This window comes from Drosophila serrata, unplaced genomic scaffold, assembly GCF_035046125.1.
Source record: "Drosophila serrata isolate PLE 108 unplaced genomic scaffold, ASM3504612v1 contig_190, whole genome shotgun sequence".
NCBI lineage: Eukaryota > Metazoa > Arthropoda > Insecta > Diptera > Drosophilidae > Drosophila > Drosophila serrata.
Genome location: NW_028257088.1, coordinates 813241 through 833932, shown reverse-complemented (window position 1 = coordinate 833932; position 20692 = coordinate 813241). Strand labels below are relative to the sequence as shown.

The following is a 20692-nucleotide window of genomic DNA, read 5'->3' as shown; positions in this document are numbered from 1 at the left end:
ATTTTTGTGTCTCTTTTTTTTTTTGGTATTTTTTGTAATTTTTTGTTTGTGCTCCTTTAGGTTTACTGCCATTTTAGGGGGAATCCCCGCCAGACAGCGGCAACGTCAGCGAGTGTTTCTTTTGGATGGAGTTTGGGTCCTTTGGGTGGATTTTTGTGGCCATTCATAAAGCGGCTGCCTGCCATTCATTTGCACCGCCAGGGCCAAGCTCAAGCCAATTTTATTCCTTTCTATTTTTTTTCGAGGGTATATTAGGTGCCAGCAAGGCAGCAGGGATGCCCAGTTAAAGCACCTTAGGATCCACCTTCTTTAATATATTCTTTTCTAAGGACTCTGCCTGTATTTTGTTTGATTTCCTCTATATTTAATGCATTTTAAAGTCTCATAAATTTATTTTAAATGTGTATATTTAAAATATTTCCTACTGGGTATCCTTAGGTACTTAACTAACATTCCTTTTTCACTTACGGCAACGTCGTCTTTGCCATCATAAAAATTGAGCACGACTTAGTTGACTTTTGTGCATACAAAAGGGGACACACACAGAGGACACTCTCCTCCAGCCACACTGAGAGAAGAGGATATAATTTTAATTTGGCTTTATTTTCATGACGCCCACGAGGGAGCAAGAGAGAGAGAGAGAGAGAGAGATGGCTTCAGAACAGGACGGAAGCTCCTCAGCAACAAAAACAAAAGCCAGAGATGCTGCAGGCGGAAGGCGGAAGGCGGAAGGCGGAAGGCGGTGGCTCGCTTTATGTTCATTTAGCCTGAAACAGTTTTTGAAACATTTTTCAGGCGAAAAACCCTGGGCCACACTTTTCTTTTACGCTTTTGTAACCACGATAAATGTGCTTTATGTAGCGAAATGCCAGAGAGGAGGACCTCCCTCTCTCTCTGTGTGTGTGTTTGGCTTGCCTGATGAAATGTTTCCTGCACTTTCGCCATTTCTTTTTACTCCTTTTCTGTTTGCATCTTGCGCCTTTTTCATTAAAAGGCAGGGAAAAAAGGAGTAAAAAAAAGGAGTAAAGAAAAGAAAGGAGTTTAGGCGGGAAAAAGCAGCCACAATGGACACAAATGCTCACTGTTTCAGGCTGTTTTCAAAAAGTAAAAAAAAAAAACCAACTCCACAATTAAATGCTATTTTCACTTTAAAGCTTTTTTTGTGAAAAGACTTATTTTAAGTAAAAAATAATGTTTAAGTTTTAAAGATATTTCTTTTAAGAGAGATCTATATTTTATATTATTTTGTAGTTAAAAAGCAACCTCTATTTTCCTAATATTTTCACTATTATTTCCCACAATTAATTAAGTTCTTTAGAGCAACAAAATATTCAAACCTTTTTCAAACCTTTTTTTTACTTTAAAGCTTTTGTTGTGAAGTTTTTTTAAAAGTAAAAAATAATGTTAACATTTTAAAGATATTTCTTTTAAGAGAGATCTATATTTTAAATATTACTATTTGTAATTAAAAAACAACCTAAATTTTCCTAATATTTTTCACTCTTATTTCCCACAATTAATTAGGTTTTTTAGAGCCCCAAAAATAGTATATTTTTTAAACCTAAAATTTCTCTTTAAAAATCTTTTTTTTTTTAGAAGTATAAATCCCACCCCCTGCTTAACTCCATAGTACCCAATGATGATGCTTTACACATTATAAATAAATAGCTGCCTTCAGGGCTATGGGGAACAATTTTCCGAGGGTTGGATGAAAAGGTGCCAAGAATGGAGCCGAGAAGAGTTGCAGCTAAAAAATAGGGACACTCGCACAAAGGCCGTGGCGTGTATGGAAAAGTTTGAATAGAATTTTTAAGTTTGCCATTTACCAGCACACACACACACACACACACACACTCGCTTTTCCGATAGCAAAAGAGGCACAGGGAGAGAAGGAGAGAGAGAGAGCAAAAGAAAACCTTTAGTAGCGTGTAATTTGCACTTTGTAAATTTGCATAAAAGCTGCACACACACACACACAAATACAGGGGAAAATCCAAAGAGGGGGATGGAGGGGAGGGGGATCCTGGCATAAGTCCAAGATAGAGACGATATATGTAAATGCCATGCCATGTGTCGTCGCTTTAAGTAAGCAACTCGGTTGAAAATTAAGGGGCGAGGAGGAGCAGGAGGAGCACAGGACTCTTTTGCCTGCATAAAATGCCATTCATTGGCGCCCGAGCATTTCCATTTAGTTTCGTTTCCAGGGGGTTTTCCCTCCTCCATCGTCTCTCAGTTTTTCATTACAGATTAGCTGGCGCCACCTGGCGGCGGCACAAAACACACACACACAGAGAGAGAGAGAGAGTGAAAGAGATGGCCAGCGACATGCCGGAAAAGCATATCTACGCTTTCCACATTTTGGCTGTTCAATTTGATGCACACAAAACAAATTTCATTTGGCAGCAGGTTTTCCCTCTGGCAAAAAAAGAAAACCTGGTCACCAAGGGGTTAAGACTTGGAGCGGGGAATCGGAGAAGTAGATTGCATGACACTTTTGTCCCTAAGAAGATTACAGTCGCCACCTTTTGCCACCTGCCAATGGAAATGGATCGAATGTTTTGTGCCAAAAAAATAGATATATATATATATATAAATGTATAGGATCCTGGCATTAAAAACAACAGGAGAAAAAACGAGGAGAAAACGGTGGAAAATGCTTACTTAAAGGTTTATTTATACACAGGAAAAAAATGCAGAAAAACCTTAGGATTACATAGATTTAATCAAGAAATTAAATAGGAGCTAAAACTCTACAGAAACTTTTGTTTTCTTAGCTTCAATATATCTTAAGGTTTATATAATCTCATATTTATAGTTCATTCTGTATATTTCCTGGAAAATCTAATGTTTTGAAAAATATCAAATCTAGGATTAGAGCTTACAAAGAAAAATTCCCATCTTTACTTCACTCTCTGCTACAAAAATAATCGAAAAATACTTGCAACTATCTAATATAGCTTTCTTTCATTCCTAGTAGCCTGAGGGGGGAAGTTTAATAAATAAATACTTCCAAGAATTGCCTGGAAGGCTAGCGATTATTCATTCCATTTCCATTTCCGCCCCATAATCATTCTGCACCTGAGAGGGAGGAAGTGGAAGTGGAAGTGGAAGGTGAAGGTGGATAGGTCCCTGGGTATCGCCTTCATTTTATACACCGCAATCAAAACAGTTTTCATCAACTTTTGCCGCAATGGCGGACATGCAACCACCCACAACAAGCACACTCATTTCTCACACACACTCAGAAACACACACACACACACATCTATATAGCTCATACATTTTACAGTTATATGAAGCCATTATAGTGGCCACCACGAAAGCCAGTTTTGTAGTTTCGCAGTTTGCACTTCACTTAAATGCAACGACGACGACGACGACGTTGGTCACAAAGAATGGCACAAAAATGTATGAACTAAGCCCCGCGCCTTTTGAGGGATATATATACAATATATATATATATGTACTATATGCTACATATATCAGTTTATATATATATCGTTTCTTTTTTAGGGCCACTGTTCAGAGCTCTCTCTCTGCTGCAGGCCATTAAAAATTTTGCGCTGATGTCGAATTAGCACAGAGCTCGCCGCTGCACACAACACATAAATATATCTAATCTCACATAAAAGTAATTACTTTCAGCTGCCGTTGTGTTGCTATCGAGAAATATTAAATTATATTGAGTGCACACACACACACACAGGACATGCAGGACATGCAGGAGGCATGGATATATGCAGGACTATGCGCGATATGGATACGAGACGGGACAGGATACGGATCCTACAACCGCAGACCATAACTATGGCAAACTACGATTCCCAACCCACCGAATATTTCCTCTTCTCTCTTTTTTTTTTTTTGCGCCCGTCGACATATTTGCTTTTTTCCCTCGAACATTTTTCCCACTCCTCGCTTTCCTCGCTTTTCCCCGCTTTCCTCGCTGCTTTTTGTGCGACTGCAGCGAAATTCCGCGAATTTCTCATAGCTTTTTTAACCATTTTCCCTTCATTTTTTTTCCCCAAACCCAACGACAGAGGGATAAGGAGTAGGAACTTGGGGATATATGGACTTTGGCATAAAGTTGGCAGCGATCAAGCCATGTCTACATATATAACATATAGGGTTTATACCAAAATATATGTATGTATATATGTAACATATGAATTTCGAATATTTTACAAAGGAGCCAAAACCGGAAACGAGATGACAGCAAAGTTCAGTGAAATTAACTTGGAATAGTATGCCACAGCTTATGGTAAGTGTATGGAAAGTAGGCATTGTGGATTTTTACAAGAAAAATATAAATACTATACACCAATTTTGTTACAGGTAATTAATTATTTGTTTAAACAACAAAGGAAACTAACTTTGGGAAGGCGAACTTTATAATCACTTGCCGTTTGCAAATAAATTGTAGGATTGTATCGAAAATCGATTAAACCTAAGCTTATAATATTCGCATATTTTGAATCGATATTTTTATAAGAAAATTTTATCAGCAAATCAAATTTTACAAATCTCATAACTAAGCCAAAAAGGCATTCATTTCATTTCGGAAAGCTGTGCTATGTTAGTTTTACTTAGGTTAACAAACCTACATACTCAATTTAGAAGTTTAAACAAAATTGAGATTTTGTCAATTTTCGAAAGTTTTTATAAATATAAAAAATTTTATAAAATTTTGAAAAAATGGGGAAAAAAAATATTTTCTTCGCAAAATGGCTAAAAAGATTCCCCTGTTAATGCTGATCAAGAATATATATACTTTATGTGGTCGGAAATGACTCTTTCACTAAGTTGCAAGCCTTTGACAGAATTTAGAACACCGATATTTAGAATATTTTTTAATTTTTTAATTTTTCTATATATCAAAATTTAAAAAACTCATAACTAAGCCAAAACTGCATTAATTTCAATTCGGAAAGCTGTTCTGAGCTAGTTTTTATAGGGGTTTCAACTCTGCATACTTTGTTTTAGAATTTAAAGGATTTCAAATTTTCTCAAATTTTGCAACTTTAACAATATAAAATTTTATGATAAAATTTTGAAAAAAATTTTTTTTTTTAATTTTTCTACCAAATATGGCTAGATCCACTCTGCTTTTTTTGCTGATCAAGAATATATATGATTTATGGGGTCGCAAATGACTCCTTCACTTTGTTTTAAGCTTCAGACTATAAGAAAAAATACCCTGAAAGGGTATCAAAATCATTAAATGATTTTAGAATAACATTTAATGTTTCCTATTTTCAATATTTCTATTAATAATTTATTCTCACTCTTTTTCTCACTCCTGGTTTAATTTTTTCTTCACTATTTCTATTCTATTTCATTGCACTTGAATTTTCCCGCTTTCCACTATCACTTCGTTCTCGAAACTAGAGGTATTAATTTTGCTTTATGTGCAACTTGTATGCAGTAAATTTCTCTCTTTTTCCCCTTTTGTTTTTCTGCATTTTCCCTTTGGCGATACGAGAAGAGCGGGAGAAAAAGCCATGTCGGAAAAGCCCTACTGCTTGTTGATAAAGCAAAGCCTGCGGAAATATTCCTAAAGGTGACTTTTTAATTTATTTACTCTATATCTGCTGGGAAACAAAGGCAAATAAATGGGAATATAATCAAAATATATCCTGGCAGTTGCAGAAAGGAAACTTTATATTCCTTATATTCTTTACAAAAAAAAACAGTTCTTTAAAGATCCCCCAAGAAAAGAAATGATGCAACTTTTTCCCCTTTGTATTCTCTGTTGACTGGCTTTTCTCCTCGTCCTGGCTGCATTCCAAAGATCAAGGATCAAGCGCTTAAGACACTTCACAGTTAAGCGCTGAAACCGCAGCACAAAAAAAAAAAAGACCAGCTTAGCAGGAAAATTGGAGGGGAAAGTTTAAGCCTGAGTGGGGGGAAGGAAGGATGTCCGTGACAACCCTAAAACCCCAAACGGAAAGATGGCAAAACCGAGCGCGACATTCTCCAGTAGCCACTTGATGACTGCCAAGCAAGTTGACACTAATCAGTTTAGCAGACAACTTGATTTGCATACACAAATGTGCAGGGGAAAATGCGCAGAGAGGGGGAAAATCCAGGGCGCGGGGGGGGGGGGGGAGGGAAAAACCACTTAAGCGGGCAAACTAGCCACACCTAAACAGGCTGCAGCCTGGCTGTCATCCCTGTCAGCCCCACACGCCACACTTAACCCTCTCTGTCTCTCCTACCACCCCTTTATTTTTTTATAGCCATTTTTTACTTGTATTTTCTTTTCTTTTTTTGCTCAGCCAAAACAGGAAGTAATCTATAGTCGCTCCCCGCCATTGTTTATTGTTTAATTTTTAGCCAACGTTGTTGCTGCCGCTGCTGCTGCTCAACTTTTGACTCCGGCCAAGTCTCCGTTCTGGTTATGCCTGCTTCCTGTTTCGTCCGTAGTCCCTAGTCCCTCGTCCCTCGTCCTTCGTCCTTGGTCCTTCGTAATACTGGGAGCTCCCCCATCACTGGGGTTTTCTTCCCTCCCTCCCTCCTCGTCGTGTATTATTTCTATTGTTAACAGTTTTTGCATTTGCCGCTGCAAGTAGCGAAAACTTTTCACAATGGACCTTTGTTCCCATCCTCCATCCCCCATTTTCAACGATGCCACTTGAGCGCTACAAAAGGCAAAAAAGAGGACACAAAAAAAAAAAAAAAAAACAGGGAGGCAGGACCCAGGACCCAGGACCCAGGACTAAGGATGAAACAGCAGACAAAGACGGCCCAAAATGCCAAAGACGAAGACGAAGACGTTGACAACGGCGACGGCGGCAGCCTTGCAACCCAAAAACCACCTCAAACCCTTCTGTTTTCCTGCACATTTTCCCAGCCAGTTGTTCCCCTTTCCCCTCCTTCCTTTATATATATTTATATATATATAATAAGAAAACCCATGACACGCCCGTATCGCATTTACTTGGATTTCGCTTTATCGGAGCGAAAAGCGGCAAGAAAAACAGCAATCTCAGCCCAACAGGACAACAAAGTCACCCAGTTTCCATGGCATCATCATCATCAGCAGCAGCAGGTTATTTCCACACAAACACAAAAAAGTGTCATTATTTTCCACTTATAATATGTATATTTCTGAGATATACTTGGGCTAATTAGGGGTTGAGTTTCTTGGGATTTATCATTTTCTGGTATTATATTCTATGGATCTTTGTTGAAAAATACAGTATTATACAGGGAAATGTAAATATGACTCTTTTTCTTTCATTTCCCAATTAAGATGGTTAAACAGAATTATTTAAATGATATGATATTTAATTCGTATTTGGAATAAATATATCAAGAAATTAATTCTATCAAGTTTTCTAGTATTTGTCAACTTGATATTTCTTTTGCTTTTAAGAGAATTGTATATATATATTAGTATATATCCCCAAATCTATATCAACTTTAAATAAACATATCCCATTCCATAGACCAATTTTTTACACACAAAATATAGTGTAATAAAAATCAGTTGTTTGATAAATCACCTCATTAATTCAGTAAAAATCAGTTAATGTCAGGGTTCATTTGGGCCAGGCTCAAAAGTCGGCTCAGATAACTCAACCAGTGAAACCTGTTCATTAACTTAATGGTTTTTATTATTATTTTTTTTTGTAACTGATATAAATTCATTTTGTCTGGCCAATACCTATTTTTTTTCTATTAATTTTCCACAATTTCCACAATTTATGTAGATGTATGGTGACACTTTTTTTGCATCTTTTTTTTATAAATTAAATTCCTTGCTAAATAAGTTTTAAAGATCTAAAATTGTGTAAATTTTATAATTTATATAACTTTATATTTAAGTAATTTCCCCAAATACTTATAAACAAACGGACTTCTGCAAGGGCATTCTGGACCTCGGCAGGGGCCGAGGTTTAATTCATATTTTTTAAGTCGTGAAAAATATCACATTATTGCATAGATAAAATTTAAAAAATAGAAATTTATATGCATATATATTTGGTTTATATATACATACTGGAACAACAAATAAAATATAAATAATAGAATTTTAAAGAAAATTAAAACGAGAAACGCAAAAACCTGATGGAATAATTTGCATTAAAAATTGTTTTTGAAAAAGAATTTTCTGTTCTTCCTTCTTTTGTATTGTTTTTTGTTTTTAACTTTGATTTACTTCTTAATTTTTTAATTCTTTTTTTTTTTTGGAGCGGATGGATGGATGTATGTCTGTGTGTGTGAGTGGGTGTGTGTGGGTGAGTTTTGTTGTATTTGGAAAACATATAAACAAATGGCTTAGACGCAGACAATTGGGACATTTAGGGATACGTTTGGGGTTTTGTAGGGATGTTTTTTTCTTTTTTCTTTTTTTTTGTTATTTTTTCGAGTGATAACATATAAGGATATACAGATATTTGTTTCTTTAGTTTTACTTGCATTTTTTATTAGCTTTGATTGTTTTTTTTTCTTTCTCTTTTTTCTTTGCTGCTTTTTGACCTGGTTTTGAATATTTATTTGGTTTCCTAACTGGTAGATCGAACAAGTAGTTTGTTGTATACTTAATTAATTCATTTTTTTTTTCGTTTGGTTAACAAAACATCAACAGAGATTAATCGATACGAAAAATGATAAAGTGATTCATATATATATTTCTTTTTGATGAGATTTGTTTTTACCATAAAAAGCTTTGATCAAAAATCAAACGAAAACGAAAAGGAAACGTAAATCACAGAGAGATTCGAGAGACAGAGAGAGAGATGATGACGGGAGAGATGGAGAATGTAAATCAAAAATATATATAATTTATATATATAATGGCGATCGGGGGACCATAACTTGTGGTGATTGTTGGTGAGAGAGACAGATTGAGAGAGAGAGAGAGTGAGAGAAAAGGTGTGAAGGTGAAAAACCTTTGGGGGGAAACCGAAACAGGAATGAGTACAAGTCGAAGCTCGCATGCCAAAAAACGATGAAAAACAATCGATAATAATCGATAAAAATCATAAATCGTATGAATGGGTTAGTATGAATGTTAATATATCGCTTGATTGGTTGATTGGCTGGTTGATTGGCAAAAAGGAAAAACACAAACAGAAATGGAACATAATACACATATAGACACGGTACACATAACACATACAATTATTCATATATATGGTATATATATATTATATATCGAGAGATTCGATTATTCTCAATTCTCTCATCTTGCCCTACAAAGTATGCCAACGGAAAACAACGATGGAAATTAAATGTGAAAATAAATATATAGATATATATGTAAAGATATATGAGAAAAACATACTCATGATATGCACATATTTTTTTGAATTCTTTTTTTTTAGAGTCTGGCTGTGTGTGTGTGTGATAGTGTGTGTGAAAGCGTGCTTGTGTTGGTGAGATATAAAAATTATGAATGCATTTTCCGTCGTTGTTACAGTTTTTTATGCTTTATGTTTTATGGTTTTTTTGTTTTTTGGTCTTGTTGTCTTTACTCTTGTTGTCGTGTTTTATTTACATGAATGATTTGTTGACTTTTCGATCTCAGTTTTTCTGTATTTTTGCGGTTCCCGGTTTTTTGTGTGCGAGTGTATGTTGTGTGTGTTGAAATGTAATTTAAAATCAACAAAAATGGTGGCAGGTGCAGTATGATGTTGGGTACTATTTTTCTCTTTTTGTTAGGAATACAATTATAATGCAATTACAGCCGCGAGATATTAAAGGCAGCAAGGTAGACTTTAAGTCAAGGAATTGTAATCCTTTGAACCGTTTTCATTGAAGAAAGTTTTAAATATTTTAGGAGAGCGCCTTTTGAAATAATAATCATAATACTTAAAAAAGGCAATTTTTGTATATTTTTTCAGCTTTGATCAGGAAAGAGATGCAACCAAAAAAGGTCTTGAGTGTGTCTCTGTGTGTTTGTGATTTATTTTTGGGGATGCATTTTTTACGGAATGAAAACCAAAGGCGAAAACGAACAAAACTCGATGCATTCGTGTGGATGGATAATGGATCGATGGATCGATGGATCGATTGGATGAGGGAAACATAAAATTCAGAATCAACTGAAGAAGATGCGACTGTAACATAGATTTCTTAGATTCTTTTTTGCTTTTTTCTTTTTCAAAAAAAAAAAACATTGTACGTCTGTGTTTCCTTTTTTTTTAGTGTTTTGTTTTTTTTTTCGACTTACCAAGGTGTGAACGAGCTCCAGAAGAGACTACAAATTCACGGGTTGAAACGTAGGATTTTTTTTTTGTTTTGATATATATATTTTTTTTAGATTTAGATTTTTGCATGTAGGAAATGCACATTGATTTGGTGTTGAAATTTGATTTGGATTTTTGATTTTGGTTTAGTTTTTTATTTTTGTTTAGCACACAACATGAAGGTATCGAGCCACAGCAACAGAGTAGGACAGTACACAATTAATTGACAGGACAATAAAAAAGAAATCAAAAGACAAAAATGCGTTTCGTTAACGAATTGATCAAACTTTGATATTGCTTAACAATTGGTAATATTTGTTTCTTTTTTCGTTTTTTTTTTTTAACTTTTAGCATACCTAAGGTGGAGATTTGTACTTTCATAGCTTAGTGAACCAAAGAAGAGAAACGAAATGGAACGAAACGAAAACTGGTAACGGAAACGGAAACGAAACACGCTGAGAAACGAACGGAAAAGAACACATTTGACGAACACACTTAGTCGGTGGATGAGACGCAGACGAAGACAGAGACGAAGGCGAAGGCGGAGATCGGCGGGCATCTTCGGGTTAGTTGACATATCATCTTGGTTGGTTTTTAGTATGGTTAGTTGGTTAAAATGCTCAACTCAGGCGCTAACGGAAACGGAAACGGAAACGAAACAGAACGGCAACGGCAACGAAACGAAATGAAGAGGAAACCATAGGGGGAACGGGGGAATTCGAAACGGAAATTGTAACTCAAAATCAATATCGCTCATCGGTCTTCCTCAGTTTTAAGTTTCTTTTTTTTTTTTGGGGGAAATCCTCTCTTCTTGGTCTTGACATCGGCGTAGTTCATAATTTAAAAGGGATTTCGGGGGGTCTTTACAAATCAGAATCGGAAATCATAACAACAACTGAATAGACACGCTATATCAAGTTATATATATATATAGAATACAATGACAGACTAGACTGCGGTTGGTAAAATCTGAAGCTTAAGGAAACGAAACGAAAGCAAATCAAAGGTAAAGTAAACTATCGATAATGTAGCTAGGTCTGGTTCTTAGTCGTAACACTTATATAGATCGATCTGGCCACTTACTTATACATCGAGGCCTTACTTTCTTTTGTAGATATTATCTCGTTTCTATATCATTTGTTTTTGGTTTTTTATTTTCTTTTTATATATTTAGTACAGTTTTATTTTTTTGGGGTTAGACGAACACAAGGAGGTTTACACTAGACAACACACATACTCAATGAAGTGCTATCATTATATATTCGCTTTTTCTCGTCAAATATTTCAGATTTTTTCTTGCTCCATGTAGAGAGTTCGAGAGAATGAGAGAAATGAGGCGGCAGAAAGGAACGGAAATGAAAAGTAAATCCCGAAAAATTCGAAAAACTCAAGGGAATCAACTGAAGAATAGAGAGAGAGAATAAGTAATTTTGTTTTTGGAAAACCACGGAAAAGTATATAGCTTTTTGTGAGTTTCTTTTCTTATTTCCGGGCATATTTTTTCTTTTCCTTTTTTTCTTCACTTATCTTCTTGGCTTTGCATTTCCCATGTCAGGCAAGAAAAGAAAAAGCTCAAACTAGGAAAATGTCGTTTTCCTCTTTTCTTTCTTTCTTTTTTTTTTTGTGTTGGGAAAAATCAGAGGATCAAAACAAACAGATCGAATCGGAACGAAACGAAGTGGAAACGGAAACGGAACGGAAAACGGAACGGAAACGGTTGGGAGAGAACTCAGAGGAACAAGAGAAAAGAAAACTTTGAAAATTCAACATTTTGTCTTGAGATTCCTTCATTCTCATCTCAATATTATGTTTAGTTCTTATTTTTTTGTAATATTTTTTTTTCAAGCGCATAAATGATAGACTCATTGAGGGGAGAGAGGCGTTCGGGATTGTGGGAATGTGAATGGGTTTAGATTTTCATTTCTTTGGCTTCTTCTTGACTTTTTTTTGCTTCTTTTTTTGTCGACTGATTTTTGATTGATTGAGACTAGTTGGAAGTGTGTTAAGTTGAAGTTTGGTTTTAAAATAAACAGATTTTCTTTCTTTCTTTTTTTGTAGTTTGTAAAAGCATAACTTAAAATTGCCATATATGTATATATAGTTGGATAAATGAGGGGCTATCTGGTTATATATACATATATGCGCTTCATACAGAATAAATTTGAGCTTTTTCCCTTCATTGCACCCGTAAAGCTTAAAGAAAACACACACAGAACCGAAAACGGAAAAAGTTCAAACGCAATTCCAATGAATAAAATTTTCTCAATCGCAAACCGGATCGTATGTACAACCCTCTGCATATATATACTATGTTACTATATATATAAGGACGATCCGTGTTTGCAACTCAAAAACTCAAGAACTCAAAAGATTGAAGATAAAGTTAACTCAAGAGTCCCTCTCGTATATATAGAGATTTATATATAATATGGTCAATGGTCATGGTTCAGATCCCTGCGCACTAAGAGTCAGACGCATACGTATATGTATATATATATATATATATAAAGGCTATATATAGGGTATATATTCTAAGTGCTAGAACTTAAACCTATGGCGCATCACTTACTTTTCGCTGTACTCGTCCATGTGGGCATACGACTGCACCGAGTTCTCCTCGATCAAGAACTTGACTCTCTGGTAAAAGGAGGCTGTCACCGAGGGAGGCTGCTTCCTGAGCAGGACCTCCACAGGATCATTGGAGGATAGGCACATAATGTGCTCCGAGCAGGCAGGATGAGAGCAGCATTCGCTATCTGAACAATCGGTCATGCCATCTGCAGGAAGAGAATTAATAAGATATATATTATTATATATATTATATTATTATATTGTATTCCTTGGGGAATATGTTCTTAAATATGATCTTTTATCCAACTTACCACCATCATTGTCGATATTATCCTTGCAGTTCAGCTCCAAGGCAATTGAACAATCGCTACCAGCCCATCCTTCGATACAATCGCAACGGTATTCACCATTTTCCAGGGTACACTGACCGTGTCGAGAGCAACCATTTTCGCATCCAGCTATAGGGAATATATTTTCATATATTAATATATTGTATATATATAGTATAGGAATGTTTTCCAAAAGCCCCATAAAGTAGGTAACATAAGTGGTTTTAATTCCCATAATTGTTGGCCGCCGAATAAATAATGCAAAAACGGCATTTTAATGGCTATTAATGATTGTATATACATATGTGTATATATATGACTATATGTATTTAAATTGACAAGTGTGTGGCCTTTTGCAAATTACAAGTTTTGTTTTCATTAAATGCTGAAGGGCACATTCTCTCACACTCTCTCAGAATCAAATAAAAAAAGAAGAATAAAATGCCTTTGTGCGATGTAATTTTATTTAACGCACTGAGATTTCTGCAAAATGGTTCACTGTAATTAAGAGCAAACTGTTCGGATCGAGTGGCTTCAAATTGAATGATAACACGGGTATTTCCATTTGAAAAACCAAAGGCCCAACCCCCTCGAACCGAATCGACTCTCGAAGGAGAGTCAACATCATGAATATAAAAATAATGTTGATGTTTGCTCTCACTCTCAGTGGCAGTTAACCTTTGGCCCCGATGTTGGAAATGTTGGGCAAACATAAAAACCCAACGGAACGTAACCTAACGATAGATGATTTGCCCTCATTTTTACTCTTTTTTTTTGTCGAGATACTCTTACAAGGGGTCTAAATACTATAGGGAGAGTATTTAGAAAATAATTAAAGAAGAGAGGTATAAATCTTTGCAATGACTTTCTTTTGGTAAAAGAATGTTAAATTAAGAGCACCTTCTAAGTTCTTGATCTTCGGTTATCTTTCATCTAAATCCTGATTATTTCTAAAGAGTATCTTAAATTCCTCTCTTGAAGTTGTCCTTATTTTCCCCTTTTTTTTTGTTACCATCATTCTGGCTTTATTTGTTTGTGCCACGACAGCATTTAACGCAAAGTTAATGTCACTTGACATGTGTCATTTGCAAAATGGGGTAAGGTAAGCGGCACAGCCCCATTTTCCAGCCCGCTTTTCCGACCCCCTTGGCACTCCATTTAAGGTTAAGGGGTTGGGGATGGGAATGCTGCTAACTCAGCTTCCGGCATGTTAAAAAGTTTGCGGCGCATAAAATGACTTCCTCGGTTGTTACTGCCTTCCTGTTTACGAGGTCCTCTCTCTGCCTCTTGAGTCCTGCCCTCCTTTTTTTTTTTGAGTGCGTGTTTGTGTGCACATATTGGCAATAACTTCAAGTGTTGTTGTTGCCAAATACTATATATCGAAAGGGAGGGAGAGAATCTGTCAAATCTGTGTGGACTGGCATTTAGACCTCGAACTATAAAAGGCGAAAGCGAAATGGCCAAGTTTACGGGTTACAAACTGGATTTTAAAACGAAATTGCACAAACTCAAATTGCAAGGAATCCAAATTGGCAAGGGAGTAAATAAAGTCAGGGACTTTTCTGAATTACTCAAGTGTTTGAATCTAAAAAAAGGCACCAATTAAATATGAAGCCTCGAGAATTAAGATCTCAACTCAAACAGTATATATATTTATATACATTTATTTTAATCACCATTATAATATGTGGTTCCATTAAAATAAATATGAAATACAAGCTCTTAAACCCAAATAGCCACATGTTTTTCACTCCAAAAAAAAGGAAATCAAATTGAAGCCATTTCCATTTCCACATATATGTATATATATAGTATTAAGGATCAAGGATACAAAAAAAAGGCCACTAACCGCATGTTTATTGTTTTCGTAATCCGAACCTATCCATTTATATATAAAACTATGTATATATGACTACATTTTTAACCTCGCATTTTCCATTCATATTCCCATTAGGTATTTCCTATTTTTTTGTGTTAAGTTCAAGTTTGTGGGGTTTGTTTTTTATACTTTTATTTAAGCCACAGTAGCCGCTCTGCAGGGTTTTTCACCTCCCTTTTTTTTTATATATTTTTATTATTTTTATTTTGGCTTTTCCACCCGAAGCTTATTTCTCCTCAATTTTATCACTTTCGGCGGACAAATCCCTCGCTTTTTATGCCTGGCCATTGAAAAAATGTTGTAATCTCCCCGAGAAACACACACACTTCTGCACATATTTTACAATCCATAATAAAATCCCAGCAAAGCATAAAAAAAAAAAGAAAAATATACAAAAAAAATGGGAAAATATGGGGGGGAAAACATTGTAAATATTTGAATGAGACGACGACGACGGCAGCGGCGGGAATAGAAAAATAAAGGAAGGGCAATCCGGCAACTAAATGTAACTACGACATCAACTATGCATGGGGGCTTACGAGTGTCTGTTTGTGCCCCCCCCGGAAAACTCACACCGTGAAGCACCCTAGGAAAAGCCCCCTCATCCACCCTTTTGAAAAGAGCCAATTGAGTGGAGTTTTCGGTGGCGCGTAATTCGCTAGAAATCTCTGTTTCGAATTCAATCAACTTCTGCCGCATTGAAGTTGTGCGGCAACTCGACTGCATTTCGATTGAAAGGACTAATCTGTGCAGGGATGCGCCACGACCATGTGAAGACCCAGCAAATAGAACCAAAGCGATGCCAGAGTAATCCCTGGCTTGTATTTTAAGGTTTGAAAATTAAATTTAAGAAATATTAGAAACAGTGTAGTTGGAGATGAGCCTTGGAAAACTAAGGAAAAGGATACTAAATTAGAGGAATGATATATATATATATATATTTATATTATCACATATTTAAACTATTTCTCCCTGACCTTTCACACTTCAACTTCATTTTTCTTTCCTTTTTCTTTTTTTGTTGGCAACACTGAACCAAAGTCGTTAAGTAGCGACATTCTAAAAATACAACAGCAAAGCGCAGACAGATACCGATTCTGATACCTCCAATGGCATACCATATGTAGTCTTGTTACCTACCCCCCTTCTCAAGCCACGCCCCTGCGCCACTTGAATCGATTGAAAGAGTGTCCCAGGGGGGGCGGCAGACACACACAACACACAACACACAACACACACACAGGAGGCAGAAACAGGAGGTGTATCCTGTAAAGAGAGAGGTCTACTAAGATTGCTTGTGACTCTGAATGACGTCGGAAGTTTTATTGGTTTTGCACACGTCAACGAAATGTTGATCGCAAAAGGAGGGTAGCCTGCAGGAGCAGGAGCAGGAGCAGGAGCAGGAGCAGGAGCAGGAGCAGGAGCAGGAGCACGATGGCGAAACAGGGGCGCCGGCAGCAAAAGGGGGTATCGTAATGCCATTACATGCATGCCTGAGCCGCCGCCAGGGGGGGTGGTGCTCCCAGGCTTCCAGGCTTCCAGGCTCTTCCTTGGATGCCTTTTTGCCTCGCTTGGATGTTTTTGCAACATGACTGTTTGTTTTTAAAGTTTTAATCACTGTCAATCGATAGCTACTTATCATGCTGCAGTGCCTGCCCTGTATCCTGGCGAAACTCGTATCCTTTGTTGTTCTTCTCTTTTTTTGGGGTTGCCTCAAACAACATGGTTAAGTCATGGCGGCAAAACTGTCAAACGCACTTTCAGCCAACAAAAAAAGGAAAAAGGAGAAAAAATAAAGGAAAAAAATCGAGAAGGAAAATACTCTGGCAAGGGGAAGTCCCCGAAAAGCAAAAGGGGGCCGTGGTTTGGGTGTAAACCCAAGTGGAGAGCAAATGGCGTAAACATGTACAAAATACTTTGCTGCATCGACTCCCGAATGTCAGAAAAAAAGTAAAAAAAAAACAAAGATCCAAAAAATATATGCAGAGAAAAAAAAAACAGAAATTGATAAAAAGCACGACAGTAAAAAATAAAAACTTAAAATCAACCAACGACAGCGGCAGCAGCAACATTGACAGCCGAGGCGGGGGCGTGGCAACTGCAGCACCGCAATGTTATTTTCCATCGATTTTTTTTTTCTTTTTTTATTTTTTGGCCACAAGCCCGGGAAATAAATATGTTTGGAAAATCTACAAGTTCAGCAAATACAACCACCGGTTGTTGTTACTGGGAAACTTAATTTTATATAGGTTTCATTTAATTCAAAATTAAATTTTGGGAATATTAGATTTGTTTCCTTTTTAAGTTCTTAAGAAGCATTTTCAACGAAACCCAACAAACTCATTGTAAAACTCTTTTAAGGCTGAACTAATTCTTAATATATTATTTTAAGATCATAAAAAATCTATAACCAGTAAGTAACTCTGAACATTAAGTACCTACAATCAGTATGTAACTATTATTCGAAAGTATCTATGACCAGTAAGTAAGTATGTTTGATTAGTTACTAACTTTGAACACTTGTAAACAATGACTTGCAACTTTTGTAACACAACACATTCCTAAGACGTGGCCGGTAGAAGACACTTCGTTCCGGGGATGTCAGAACCAGTTGAGAATTATATGCACAGAAGTGAGATATTTGTTTTGGAACAAACTTAAGCTATTTGAATGAAACTATGGAGATATTGTTCTATATAATTTTACTGGTATAAAAGTCGGAGCATGACGAATTGTTGGACTATATATCCACATATATAAAGCTGCCATAGGAACGATTTATAGAACTATGATCAGGGATTAGCTATGATCAGTAATTAACTCTGAACAATAAGTATCTATGACCAGTAAGTATGTATGATCAGTAATTAACGATGAGTAGTGAGTAACTCTGAACAGTAAGTAACTTTGATCAATAATTAACTATGACCAGTAGTTAACTATGACCAGTAACTAACTCTGAACACTAAGTATCTATGACCAGTAACTTTCTATGACAAGTATCTATAACCAGTAATTATGTATGATCAGTTACTAACTTTGAACACTTGTAAACAATGACTTGCAACTTTTGTAACACAACACATTCCTGAAACGTGGCCGGCAGCAGGCACTTCGTTCCGGGGATGTTAGAACAAGTTAGGAATCATAAGTACAGATGTGCAAGATTTGTTTGGGAACAAATTTAAGGTATTTCAATGAAACTATGGAGTTATTCTTATATATAATTTTACTATTATATAAGTCGGAGCTTGGCGAATCGGTGGACTATATATATACATATATATATCTGCCATAGGAACGATCGGAACATTTTAAAAAAACAAATTATAACTTTTCTAGTTTTTTACAGATTTTCATCAAATTTAATATATGGACATTATGTATTAATCTAGAATTTTGTGTAAAATTTAATGAAAATCGGACTACTTTATCAAATAGGTGTCATACAAACGATCGTTCAAAAGAAAGAAAAATAGAGTGAATGAAATGAAAGCAGCCAATACTTTGTTTTTTTTTTATAATAAATATATATAAATTATATTGTATTAATTCCTAGTGATCGAATTTCAATCTGCAAGGGTATACAAACTTCGGCGTGCCGAAATTAGTTTAATTACTGGTTTTTCTTGCTCTTAATTAAATTAAATCTCCATACATTTTTATACCCCTGAAGGTTATTATAATCTCAGTCGGAAGCGTGAAAGTAAGTGAAGGAGTCATTTGCGACCCTATAAGTCATATACATTCTTGATCAGCACAAAAAGCCGAATCGATTTAGCCATGTTTGGAAGAAAAAAATTTTTCGAAATTTTTTTTTTTAATTTTGTGCTTAAATTTGATATTGTTAAATGGTCAAAAATTGACAAATTTTAAATTTTGTTAAACTTTATATCTAAATATGCAGATTTGTTAACCCTTTAAAAACTAGCACAGAACAGCTTTCCGAATTAAAATTCGTGAATTTTTGGCTTAGTTATGAATTTTTTAAACTTTGATTTTTTTGGAAAAATGCCATACAAAAATATCTATAAATATCGGTATTATAATTTTAGTCAAAAGCTTGTAACGCTTGAAATAGTAATTTGCGACCCTATAAATCATATATATTCTTAATCAGCATTACCAGCCGAATCGATCTAGCTATGTTTGGTGAAAAAATATTTTTTTGAATTTTTGTTCGAAATTTTATGTCAAAATTTTATTTTGTTAAAGTTGCAAAATTTGACAAATTTTAAAATCCTTTTAATTTTAAAACTAAGTATGCAGATTTGTAAAATCTATAAAAACTAGCACAGAACAGCTTTCCGAATGGAAATTAATGCATTTTTGACTTAGTTATGAATGGTTAAAAACTTAGTTTTGGCGAAAATTTTTCATATATGTTAAATTATTAATAATAATAATAGGTTCAGAGAATGGTGGTATGCAGATTTATGAACCTTATAAAAACCAACATATAAAATCTTTCCGATTGCAATTTGATGCATTTTTGACTGATCTAGGGGGGATTTTCCTTGCAAGGATATAGAAATTTCAGCTTCCCAGAGATGGCTTCCTTTCCCAGTTTTTCTCTGTTTCCATAAAACCATAAACTAAACCATAAAATGTGTACACTTACGCAGCGTGCAGTGACGGCCATTCCATCCTTGGGAGCAGACGCAGGTGCCATTCTTGCATTGGCCATGTTCCGAGCAACGGGAATCGCAGGGCAGCTGGTCGCACAGGTTGCCGGTCCATCCGGAATTGCATCGGCATTTTCCGGACTCACAAACACCATTCCGGCCGCAATCCAAACTGCAGACAGCTGTGAACGGGAAATCGATGGAAGAAACAGGAATTAAAGAACGTTCATTTCAATTTACAGCTTGCTTAAATTGTATTTTAAAATATTTATGAAACTCCTAATACTTGACAACACATACCAATTAAAGTTAAAGCTTATTACACTTTCTTCTCCTCAAACAGAGGAGGTTTTTCTGCTGGAATTTTCATACTTGTGCGCATTTAAATTCATTAAAGCTTCTGCGACACAGTCTCTCATCGCAACTTTTGAGTTGGGGGAAAGGGAACCATAAAAACAGCATTATAAATGTAACATTTACGTGGTGGCACACTTTGCTAACAAGACTCACACTCCGCCCGAAAGAGAGAGAGAGAGAAAGAGGAAGTTTTCCCGTGGATTTTCCCAGCTGGAAATGGTCAACTGTTCTGGTTCACGGGCTGCGTTTTCACTTCATGTTGGGTTACTTTAGGGATCGAAGCATGGCACATGATTTGCTTGACTTGTTTTATTTTTTATGGCTTTTAAATTGTGATTTTCTCTACAAGAGCTTAATAATATATTTCATCTATGTTTGCTTTTCTTTCTCAAAAAATCAAAGCATGTTTTATTCAGTTTTTATCTCTCCTCTGGAATTTTGGATTTGGATTGCAGCTTTAATTTATGGTTTAGTTCATAATCTGAGCTTTTCCGGGGGTTGTTTTTCCGACTTTTGGTCGCAGGCGTAAATTTATTTTATTTGCTTTTGTGTTTGTGTTTTTATTCCTTTCCTTTTGCTGTGCCAAACCTGGCGTATTAAATAAATAATGAATTTTTATGAGACTCTCTGCTTCATTACGCCGGAAGGAGTCGTCAATGTTGGGCTACCCCCAACATCATATATATATACATATATATCCTATATAGTATGCACCCCGCCCCTAAGAGTCCTAAA

General features: G+C 35.8%; 1 protein-coding gene across 2 annotated transcripts in view; it reads right to left on the bottom strand.

Annotated features, from left to right (window-relative positions):
* Positions 1-20692, bottom strand: part of Ten-a (Teneurin-a transmembrane protein) — a 183170-nt gene that overhangs the window by 30385 nt on the left and 132093 nt on the right. For both annotated transcript variants that reach the window (XM_086829327.1, XM_086829326.1), the window contains 4 exons: positions 19597-19782; positions 13079-13225; positions 12766-12973; positions 10181-10207 (listed from right to left, as the gene is read on the bottom strand). In XM_086829327.1, coding sequence (XP_086685453.1) covers positions 10181-10207; positions 12766-12973; positions 13079-13225; positions 19597-19782 — 568 coding nt within the window. The remainder of the gene's footprint in view (positions 1-10180; positions 10208-12765; positions 12974-13078; positions 13226-19596; positions 19783-20692) is intronic.